At 35.2% G+C, this 12,266-nt stretch overlaps 1 protein-coding gene across 1 annotated transcript in view; it reads right to left on the bottom strand.

Moving 5' to 3' along the window:
• Positions 1–12,266, bottom strand: part of Atg2 (Autophagy-related 2) — a 167,777-nt gene that overhangs the window by 130,674 nt on the left and 24,837 nt on the right. Inside the window, exons 3-4 of the mRNA XM_089092600.1 lie at positions 2,324–2,458; positions 523–625 (exon numbers count right to left, since the gene is read on the bottom strand). Of these exons, the coding sequence (XP_088948726.1) occupies positions 523–625; positions 2,324–2,458 (238 nt within the window). The remainder of the gene's footprint in view (positions 1–522; positions 626–2,323; positions 2,459–12,266) is intronic.

Raw genomic sequence — 12,266 nt, 5'->3', positions numbered from 1 at the left:
TTCTTCTCAACAACACAAGCTACAATAAAAGCTTGTGGAATAGGCTACAAAATACAGAACTAACAAAAGTATTCAAATAGTCTAATCCGCTTCAGAAACATTTCTCCAGTGTAAGTATTAATTTTTCACATCAATTTTGTAAGTTTTGTAAGTTGCGTGGTTTATTATTGTTATAGGCGAAATCACTAACTTTAGTCAAAGCGTATTGCGTCAAGGCCACGGGCCACAACTTTGTAAAAGCCCTAGAGGCCCATTTGCTCTATAGCTACGATTCACCTTTAATTTATTGATTTTCGCGGCTTCTTATATTGTGCATCTCTTCTATCTATAAGTCCTTCTATCTTTCATCTATGTTTGCTGTGACATTCCCTTGAAATTTCGACCAAGTTAACTGGTACATCAACAGCACTAGAAATACATTCTAGTTTCTTTCTCTTATTGAATTCCAATTGATTTTACATGTTCTATTCTAGACACGACTAAAAACTCAAAATACTAAAAAGTTTTCGAAAATCAATGTACCTTTTAATCTGTGCTTCCAATGCAACTCCTTTTCTTGGCCCTCTAAGAATATGTTCCATCCGTAAACTTGTATCTAGTAGTCTCACTTGAAGTCTTGTAGCAACTAAAACAAGGAGCTACCAGAATTTAGGTTGTCTTTAAGCATTCAATACTTAGAAACTAACAAGAAAACTAATAAACTGATCTTGTTAAAATATACGCCTGTGCTACTGTACATATGTATGAACCGAGAAATTAATTTAATATTTCATTCTTTATTTCTTCTTTTTTCAGTTATCATAAACACTTGCTGCGTTCAAGGGCCAGCTCAGGCGCTAATAACATGGGTACACACTAGAAGTGTAAAATCTTGCAATGCTTGGAAAAAACCTTACACTTTCATTGTAAGAAAACAAGTTACTCCCCCCCCCTACCCCTAATAAGATTAGTGTAGTTTATATATTACTCGAAAAATTGTAGTATAAACACTCAGAAGTAATGGTTAGAATAAAAATACACAGATACGCAGGGGCTAAGAAAAAAGAAAAAGGCAATTGCCACATCCCTAAGCCAGAAAATAAAAACAACTGATTTAGAAAACAACAATTAGACGATTTGTATAGTTTCTTGAAGAAAAGTCACTGAAAATCTTAAGCGTCTTGAACGAACTTGAGCGTCCTATTTGATCAGCTTCCCATGCACTATGGGCCATCTTAGTCCCCAGCTAAGGGGGTGTACTCAGCTATCGGGCACTCCCCTCTTGACTCGATCAGTTACGACTAGGTTTTCTGCTATCCTGGATTTATAAAAGATCTAACGCCAAACTGGCCAGCCACCACAAAACGGTCTATGGCCGGTAAAAGGCCATTTTTGTACGCTGAAGACGCATTGTAATATATGGGCGAAATATTCGTTGATTCTTTTTCTCTTTGTTTCCATCTTTTGGCCATAAACCCGTTTGTCGTTCCCAGATTCATTTCTTTGTTTTTACCCTTAATCTGCGGGGGGGGGGGGGGTGTAAAAAGCAAGTTTATGAAGGATAATCAGTTCGTTCATCTTAAAAGTTTAAGAGGCAGCGTAATTATGCTTGTCTCCAGAAAGACACTGTGTTACTAAATTTTTAAGTTGAATTTAGATTTTTATAGTCCAGTTTACATTTTTTCCTTTTTATTAATCTGCTGGATTTAAGCCAATATGTAGCTGTCCAGATAGAATTCATATTTTACAACTGAATAAATAAATGGACCAATAGAATTAATTAATTGGGTTTTCCATATACATAAATATCAAATTGATCAAGTTATAAGTGAATAAATGAAAAAAAATAAGTGAATTGAGAAAAACGGGCTAAAAGGTCAAATTATGTAAAGCCTTTTGTTTTGCACCCCTCGTCTTGACTTTTTTTTAATCTTCTCTAAGACAAAATTTATCTTATCTGAGGTTCAAGACTAAGTAACTGCGGCCAAAAGCAAGTGTTACCACAGCGGTATCAAGTTTATATATTAGTTCTTTATATAGTACATATAGTTTCTTTTATACATATAGCTCTGCCTAATCACCCATTAACATTGTTTTATTAATATAAGGGGGAGTTTACAAGAAGAGAGAGTTTTGATGTTGAATATTTGCACTATTAAAGGAATTGCAATCATACAGAAAAAAAATTATAAATAATTGAACATTCGGAAGTGGTAAAAAAATAGCTAACAAATTCCACAAAGTTACGTGACAAACAAACAAAAAAGTGACTAATAATGGTACAAAAAGCAACAAGAAAGTCAGTAAGTTAGGAAAACGAGTTAAAGAGAAAGTTTGTTCTTACCAGACTCAATAGCCTTTGCAAATTTGTCCAAAGATTCAGATTCTGGAACAACGTATTCAGTGCCCGGTCCAAAACATTCAGCTGCAATATGCATACTGCTTGTCATTGAGTTCCACATACTTTCAAAAGAAAAGCCTAAAAAATAAAGCAGTAAAAATAAGACGCTACCTTTTCTTAGAATTTCAGTGAAGTACGGTGGAAACCTGACACATGGAATGCAGTAGGAACAAAACGTTACCTTTTCTCAAACGTTCTGTGAAGAAAAAGTGGAAACCTGAAACGCATGAATGCAGTAAGAACAAAACGCAACCTATTCTTAAACATTCTGTGAAGTACTGTGGAAAGCTGAAACGCAGGGAGTGCAGCAAAACCCTACCTTTTCTTAAACGCTCTGTGAAGTACGGTGGAAAGCTGAAACACATGGAACGCAGTAAGAACAAAACGCTACCTTTTCTTAAACTTTCTGTGAAGTACGGTGGAAAGCTACAACAGATGTTCACACATAAAAATATAATACAATTTTGACACACATGTCATGTTTTCAAACAAAACAAAAACTTTATATTTTTAAAATGAAATAACTTACATTTACTTGACTGTTATTTTTAATGAGATTACTGAGTCTGGCCAATATCCACAAATTTGGAAACAGGGTTTCATAACCTCCTTGAACAGAAAGACGTAAAACCTGGTTTTGAAGGTGTTCGCGCTATTTCACTCACTCCTACTTTCTCTAACTATATGAAGGATTCTTTGCAGATTGGCTAAGAGAGAAAATCCTATCTCTTACTGACGTCAGACAATTCGGGAACATCAAATGCATCTCTACTTCCCATGGCCTTGTTTTTCTTATTGACTCATTTGGGAAAACTCTCGAAAAGCCGAATTGCTGGCTAAATTGAATTTCCATTGACCTTCAAAAGGCATTTGATCTTTTTAACAACAATATTTTAGTAGAGAAAATTGTAACTGATTTCAATATTGATTCTTTCCTGGTTAAATTGGTTGCCTCCTTTTTATCAAATAGATCATAGGTAGTCAAATATCAGAATCAATATTCCAGCCCCCTCCCTGTACACAATGGAGTACCCCAAGGTACTCTCCTAGGTCCCCTCCTTTTTTCTGTCATGATAAATAGCATCGCTAAGGAATTTCTGGACAGATGGAAATTTGTGGATGACCTAACGGTTGTTGAAACCTGTTACCGAAACTTAGTAAGTAACCCTATGAGTAGTCTCAGTGATAATGCAGATGACGCTGCAGAGTTACCATATTCACTCCTTCTAAAAAAGGCCAAGCTGGAAACTTTTGAGCACAGGAGAGGAACGCTGTGCCTCCGTTTTGCAAAAAATGCAATAATAAACCCTCGCACGGAAAACATTTTCCCCAAAAAACACTCCCCATCCAGACACCGCCTGCCATGTACCGCTTCTGAACCCGTCCCTACCTTGTCCCCCATCCGTTGCTTAGCCCCCAGGTATGAAAAACCTTTGTCCCCTTCATTACTGATCAAATAAACAACTAGTTTTTTTGTTGTTTTTTTTTTTTTGGTACTGATAATGCCCAAGTTTGTGTCCGTTTGGTTCTTTTGTTCCGGCCCCCTTGTTTATATGTTCTCTTTTAAATCTTTTTAACGCTCTTTTTATCTCACTCTTTTTTAGTTTTGTTTAGGTTTTACCTTTTCAACTTTCTTACATTTGACGCTTTTTTTCTTCCTTTTTTGACGAATGAATGACTTTGCCTTTCTGATATTATTGTTTTTGGCATTGTTTAGATAGTTTTTTAGTTGTTGGGCTATTTTTATGATTTTTTTTATCACTCCGAAATGCGAATTCGGCCCTTCGGTGCTTGTGATAGTCATTTTTTGAAATAAATGTCTTATCTTAAATTGATCTAGGCGAAGGCAAGGTTTCCATGAATAGACAAATTAATGAAAAAAATGCAGATTATCAAATAAGGCTAATTGCTGATGCTTGAATATATTAAATAAAAAAAACAAGTTTTTTAAACTGAAAGTAAGGAGCGACATTAAAACTTAAAACCAACAGAAATTATTCCGTATATAAAAGGGGCTTTCCCCTCCTCAACGTATCACTCTTTAATCTAAAGTTTTTTAACTTTATGAAAAATTAATTTTTGATACCCGTTAAAAATGTATAATAAATATCGATGCGGTTTTTACTATCCCGCAATTTTAATAATAGGCCTAATTTCTTTTCTGGTTATTGGTTTATGTCTCTCCTTACTTTCAGTTAAAAAAACTTGTTTTTTTTTATTTAATTTATGATCTTTTTTTAGTTAATGAAGATTTTATTTGCATACAAATTTTAATTTTATTTTTATAAATTGATGTCTTTAAAAATTAACTTACGTAAATAACTTCTATATTCGTATATTTTTCTTCTGGCAAAAATACAAAGTTGCAGATTCTTGCAGATATGAGCTTGAAACCTATGTAATAGGGTTTTCTGATACGCTGAATCTGACGGTGTGATTTTCATTAAAATTCTTTCACTTGTAGGGGATGTTTCCCCCTCTTTAAAAAAATCGAGTAAATTTTCTCAGGCTCGTAGCCTTTGATGAGTAATACTAAACTTAATAAAATTTATATATTTAGAGTCATCATGATAAAAACATTCTTTCGATACATTTATTGACATCAAAATTCCGTTTTTAAAAGTTTCGATTACTATTGAGCCGTATCGCTTGTTTTTTTATTGTTTTTTTTTTATTACGTATACATTATTACGTATATGAGGGGGTTCTCCCTTAGTCAATACCACGCTCTTTACGTTAAAAGTTAAAAAAATTTTTGATTCACAAACCCCTGAATCACAAAGGCAGTTTAATTACAATAGATAGCTCTTTTTAAAGCACTAAAAAAAGTGTAGCATAAAGAGCGAGGTATTCACTTGGCGTAGAACCCCCTTACATACGTTATAATTGCTGTTTGTTTTATGTTCTAATATTCCTTCTTACATTTCAGTTTAAATGTAATTATTCCGTATATGAAAGGGGCTGTCCCCTCCTCAACGCCTCGCTCTTTACGCTAAAGTTTTTTATTGTTTTAAAAAATAAAGTTGTGAGACAGAGTCAAACTTTAGCGTAAAGAGCGAGACGTTGAGGAGGGGACAGCCCCAAACCCCTGAATCACAAAGGCCGTTTAATTAGAATAGATAGCTCTTTTGAAAGCACTAAAAAAAACTGTAGCGTAAAGAGCGAGGTATTGACTTGGGGGAGAACCCCCTCACATACGTTATAATTTCTGTTCGTTTTAAGTTCTAATATTCCTTCTTACATTTCAGTTGAAATGTAATTATTCCGTATATGAAAGGGGCTGTCCCCTCCTCAACGCCTCGCTCTTTACGCTAAAGTTTTTTATTGTTTTAAAAAATAAAGTTATGAGACAGAGTTAAACTTTAGCGTAAAGAGCAAGGCGTTGAGGAGGGGACGGCCCCTTTCATATAGGGAATAATTTCTGTTCGTTTTAAGTTTTAATGTCGCTCCTTACTTTCAGTTTAAAAAACTTGTTTTTTTTAAATTTCTGATCGTTTTTTAGTTAATGCAGCTTTTATTTGCATAAAAATTTAACTTTTGTTTTGCTAAATGGATGTCTTTACAAATTAACTTACGCAACTAATTTCTATATTCGTATATTTTTCTTATGGCAAAAAATACAAAGTTGCAGATTTTTGCAGATATGAGCTTGAAACCTATGTAATAGGGTTTTCTGATACGCTGAATCTGACGGTGTGATTTTCATTAAAATTCTTTCACTTGTAGGGGATGTTTCCCCCCTCTTTAAAAAATCGAGTAAATTTTCTCAGGCTCGTAGCCTTTGATGAGTAATACTAAACTTAATAAAATTTATATATTTAGAATCAGCATTATAAACACATTCTTTTGATACATTTATTAACATCAAAACTCCGTTTTTAAAAGTTTTGATTAATATTGAGCAGTATCGCTTGTTTTTTTTTATTACGTATATGTTATTACGTATATGAGGGGGTTTTGCCCTTATTCAATACCACGCTCTTTACGTTAAAAGTTAAAAAAAATATTAATTCACAAACCCCAGAATCACAAAGGCCGTTTAATTAGAATAGATAGCTCTTTTGAAAGCACTAAAAAAAAAACTGTAGCGTAAAGAGCGAGTTATTGACTTGAGGTAAAATCCCCTCACATACGTTATAATTTCTGTTCGTTTTAAGTTCTAATATTCCTTCTTACATTTCAGTTGAAAAAACTTGTTTTTTTATTTAATTTCTGATCGTTTTTTAAATAATGCTTGGAAATCCGGCGCCCCCTTCATAGAAGTGTCCCTTACCCCAACGAAACATCCTCCACGGAAATATTCTCCAGAGTGACCCCCTCCTCTAGCCCCCCCCCTCCAGAAAAAATCCTTCCTGAAAATGGTTGTATACTTCCCAATAACCAATAAATAATGCTGGCAAGTCCGGCGCCCCCTTCATGGCAATTTCCCTTCCCCCATGAAAACTTCCTTCATGAACAGATCCTCCAACATAACCACCGACCCACCCTTCCCTCCCACTACCAGAAAAAAACCTCCTGAAAACTTCTGTATACTTCCCAATAACCAATACTATGCTAACATTGGGTAAAGTTCATAACTTTTAGCCCTCCCTCAGGGTACTTCGGGGGATTAAGTCACCCTAAAAGACGTATTTATCACATTTTCAACCATGCTAAACAAAATGTCTATCTCAAAATTTTGATCGGGTGACTGGGAAAAAAATAAGCGTGGGAGGGGGCCTAGTTGCCCTCCATTTTTTTTGGTCACTTAAAAAGGATACTAGAACTTTTAATTTCCGTTCCAATGAGCCCTCCTGCGATATGCTAGGACCACTGGGTCGATACGATCACCCCTGGGTAAAAAAAAAACAAACAAACAAACAAATAAACACGCATCCGTGATCTTTCTTCTGCCAAAAAATGTAAAATTCCACATTTTTGTAGATAGGAGCTTGAAACCTCTACAGTAGGGTTCTCTGATACGCTGAATATGATGGTGTGATTTTCATTAAGGTTCTATAACTTTTAGGGGGTCTTTCCCCCTTTTTTTGAAAATCAGCCAAACTTTCTCAGGCGTTTAACTTTTGATGGGTAGCACTAAACTTGATGAGTTAAATATTTGAAATCAGCATTGAAATCTGATTCTTTTGATATATCTATTGGTATCAAAAACCCGTTTTCTAGAGTTTCGGTTACCATTGAGCCAGGTCGCTCCTTACTTACAGTTTCTTTATGGTATAGTAAATTTGGTTTGTTTATTAGACCAGGGTATAAAAAAACGTTAAAATAAGCTTTTATTAGCCAATCTTATGTTACTTGCAAAGTAATTAATATCTCACTTTAAGTTTTATTTATTAGTACATAGCAGTATGCTCGTTTTTCGTTTATCTTGATTATTCATTTTAATTTCTGTCTGTCCAAGGTTGAGTTTATTCATGTGTTTATATATGTATATTTTATATATACATATCCTCTATATATATATATATATATATATATATATATATATATATATATATATATATATATATATATATATATATATATATATATATATATATATATATATATATATATATATATATATATATATATATATATATATATATATATATATATATATATATATTATGGGTTTACATATATAAATTTAAGTTTTATATCTGTAAAAATGTTACTTAGATAAACGTTTTCTATAGTTGTCTCACCGAAGATCAAACAGCAAATCCACAATCAGACATAAATTCGGAAGCGTTAAGTCCATTTCAACTTCCCACTACCTTATTCGTTTTATCAACTCCTTTGAGGGAATTTCTTGAAAAGTCTAATACTTGGGTAAATTTAAATTCAACTGACCACAAAAAAGTATTTCACCTTCTTAACAACAATATATTTGTTGGGAAACTTGTCACTTAATGCAATATTCACTTTTTCCCGGCAAGATTGGTAGCCTACCTCCTTCTTATCAAATAAATCACAATTAGTCAAATATCTGAATAATTGTTCCGATGCTCTCCCTGTCCACAATGGAGTTCCCCAAGATACTCTCCCAAATCACCTCCCTTTCTCAGTTATGATTAAAAGGCTCGCTGAGGAATTTCCTGAAATATAGACACTTTCGATGATCTAAAAGTCGTTGAAACCTGCTATAGAAATTTAATGAGCAACCATACGAGTATCCTCAATGACAAATTTTTCGAATTTCCGAAAATTCCGAAAAGTTCCGAAATTTTCGAATTTCCGAAAGTTCCAATAAATGGAAGCGTCTTGATGATTATAACTTGAGTATTCACATGTTGATAGTAGCTTATTTTCAGTATTACCATAAATTACGCTATTCATTTTCGAGTTTCAATTCTTTTATCTCAAGTGTTTACACCCTAAAGAGTCACAATAAAATATTATTCATGTTTCCGTTGACACTATTATGACGTCGATAAAGCAACCGAAATTTCAGTCTTCTGATATAGATAGCATGGTGGCCGGCGTTTACCCCCCCCCCCGGAACATAACCCCCGGAAAATACCCCCGCGGAAAATACCCCCGCAGAAAATACCCCTCCCCCCAGGAAAAAATACCCCCGTGGAAAATAAGGCTTTCCAAATTTGAGAATTTTATTTGAGTTTTATTTTTTTAATTTCCGTAGGGGGGTGGAATTTTGGTACTTTTGTATTAGGCGCCACTCACTCAAGTTTGCGCTGTGTAAATTCGAGAACATACCGGTTTTTTTGTTAGTTTCTTCGTTACTTTAGAGATAAGTTTGCTCCATAGATTTTCCCCATAGGGGGGGGGTAAGCATAACGGATCTGCATGCAAAATGTCTTTGGTACAACTATTCTGCATATTAGATAGATAGACAAATAAGTGTATTTTAAAGCCAAATATAAGGCCATGAACACAGTAAAATAACATAAATGAATATAGTGAATGAGGGGTTAACCCCCCAAAAAATACCCCCCCCCCTCATTTGGAAAGTAACCCCAGCGGAAAATACCCCCCCCCCTGTGGAAAACTTAAACAATTTCGAATGTGTTGGTTCCCAAAGCCAACTAGACCCCGGCACCGCGCCGGCGGATCGACCGAAAGCCGCCGACGAGAGGCCCGGTCGAACACCACCGAAGTGTCGTAACGCCGCCGGCGCACCGCAGGCTCGCGCCGTCGGCAGAGGTGGCGGCGTTCGGTCGACTTCAAATTAATTTTGCAGCAATTCTTTATTGCGTCAACCGCGAAGTCGGAGCTTTTACTTCTCATGTGGTTTAGTATTTCGATTTTTAAACAGTTCGTGGTAACGAACTGTAAGTAAGGAGCGACCCGGCTCAATGGTAACCGAAACTCTAAAAAACGGAATTTTGATACCAATAGATACATCAGAGGAATCAGATTTTTATCCTGATTTCAAATATATAAGTTTCATCAATTTTAACTATACCCATCAAAAGTTACGCGGCTGAGAAAATTTGGCTGATTTTCGAAAAAAGGGGAGAAGACCCCCTAAAAATTATAGAAACTTAATGAAAGTCATACCATCATATTCAGCGTATCAGAGAACCCTGCTGTAGAGGTTTCAAGCTCCTATCTACAAAAATGTGGAATTTTCCATTTTTTGCCAGAAGAAAGATCACGGATGCGTGTTTATTTGTTTGTTGTTTTTTTTTGTTTTTTTTTTACAGGGGTAATCAGATTAACCCAGTGGTCCTAAAAAATCGTAGGAGGGCTCCTTGGAACGGAAATTAAAAGTTCTAGTGCCCTTTTTAAGGGACCAAAACAATGGAGGGCAACTAGGCCCCCTCCCACGCTCATTTTTTTCTCAAAATCACCCAATTAAAATTTTGAGATAGCCATTTTGTTCAGCATAGTCGAAAATCTAATAAATATGTCTTTTAGGATGACTTAATTCCCCACAGTTCCCAGGGGAAGGGCTGCAAGTTATGAACTTTGCCCATTGTTTACATATTGTATTTCTTATTGGGACGTATACAGACATTTTCAGGTAGGATTTTTTTGGTGGGGGGGGGGGCTGGATGAGGGGGTTACTCGGGAGAATCTTTCCGTGGAGGATGTTTCTTTGGGGTAAGGGACATTTCTATGAAAAAAGGGGAGAAAACCCCCTAAAAGTTATAGAAACTTAATGAAAGTCACACCGTTATATTCAGCGTATCAGAGAACCTTACTGTAGAGGTTTCAAGCTCCTATCTACAAAATGTGGAATTTTCCATTTTTTGCCAGAAGAAAGATCACGGATGCGTGTTTATTTGTTTGTTTTTTTTCCCCAGGGGTAATCGTATTGACCCAGTGGTCCTAGAATATCGTAGGAGGGCTCATTGGAACGGAAATTAAAAGTTCTAGTGCCCTTTTTAAGTGACCAAAAAAATGGAGGGCAACTAGGCCGCCTCCCACGCTCATTTTTTTCTCAAAGTCACCCAATTAAAATTTTGAGATAGCGATTTTGTTCAGCATAGTCGAAAATATAATAAATATGTCTTTTAGGATGACTTAATCCCCCACAGTTCCCAGGGGAAGGGCTGCAAGTTATGAACTTTGCCCATTGTTTACATATTGTATGGGTTATTGGGAAGTATACAGACATTTTCAGGAAGGATTTTTTGCTGGGGGAGGGGGGCTGGAGGAGGGGGTTACTCGGGAGAATATTTCCGTGGAGGATGTTTCTTTGGGGTAAGGGCCATTTCTATCAAGGGGGCGCCGGATTTCCAAGCATTATTTAAAAAACGATCAGAAATTAAATTTTAAAAAAACAAGTTTTTTCAACTGAAGGTAAGAAGCAACATTAGAACTTAAAACGAACAGAAATTATTACGTATATGAGGGGGTTCACCCCCAAGTCAATACCTTGCTCTTTACGCAACAGGTTTTTTTTAGTGCTTTCAAAAGAGCTATCTATTCTAATTAAACGGCATTTGTTATTCAGGGTTTTTTTAATTAAAATTTTTTTTAGCTTTTAACGTAAAGAGCGTGGTATTGACTAAGGAGGCAACCCCCTCATATACGTAATAATATATACGTAATAAAAAAAAAACAAGCGATACGGCTCAATAGTAATCGAAACTTTTTAAAAACAGAATTTTGATGTCAATAAATGTATGAAAAGAATGGGCTTATAATGCTGATTCTAAATATATAAATTTTATTAACTTTAGTATTACTCATCAAAGGCTACGAGCCTGAGAAAATCTACCTGATTTTTTTAAGAGGGGGGAAACATCCCCTACAAGTGAAATAATTTTAGTGAAAATCACACCGTCAGATTTAGCGTATCAGAAAACCCTGTTGCATAGGTTTCAAGCTCATATATGCAAAAATCTGGAACTTTTTATTTTTTGCCAGAAAAAAAATATATGAATATAGAAATTAGTTACGTAAGTTAATTTGTAAATTACGTCATAGCCAAATTTAGACAGCCATTTAGCAAAAGAAAAGTAAAATTCTTATGCAAATTTTGTTTGCTTATTCAATGACGGTGAGCCAAAATAAAAGCTGCATTAACTAAAAAACGATCAGAAATTAAATAAGAAAAACATGTTTTTTAAACTGAAAGTAGGGAGCGACATTAAAACTTAAAACGAACAGAAATTATTCCGTATATGAAAGGGGCTGTCCCCTCCTCAACGCCTCGCTCTTTACGCTAAAGTTTAACTCTGTCTCACAACTTTATTTTTTAAACCAATAAAAAACTTTAGCGTAAAGAGCGAGGCATTGTGGAGGGGACAGTCCCTCCACATATTCATATACGGAATAATTTCTGTTCGTTTTAAGTTTTAATGTCGCTCCTTACTTTCAGTTTAAAAAACTTGTCTTTTTATTTAATCCTGACTAGAAATCAAGCAGGGCTTGCACTATCCCCGTATTTTCGGGTATTTCCCCGAAAATCTATGCGTCACCCCGAAAAAAA

Source organism: Artemia sp. Qi Xiang Cuo, chromosome 7 (assembly GCF_049724085.1).
Source record: "Artemia sp. Qi Xiang Cuo chromosome 7, ASM4972408v1, whole genome shotgun sequence".
Taxonomy (NCBI): Eukaryota; Metazoa; Arthropoda; class Branchiopoda; order Anostraca; family Artemiidae; genus Artemia; species Artemia sp. Qi Xiang Cuo.
The sequence above is the reverse complement of the archived record's forward strand: the minus strand, read 5'-3'. Positions and strand labels throughout refer to the sequence as shown.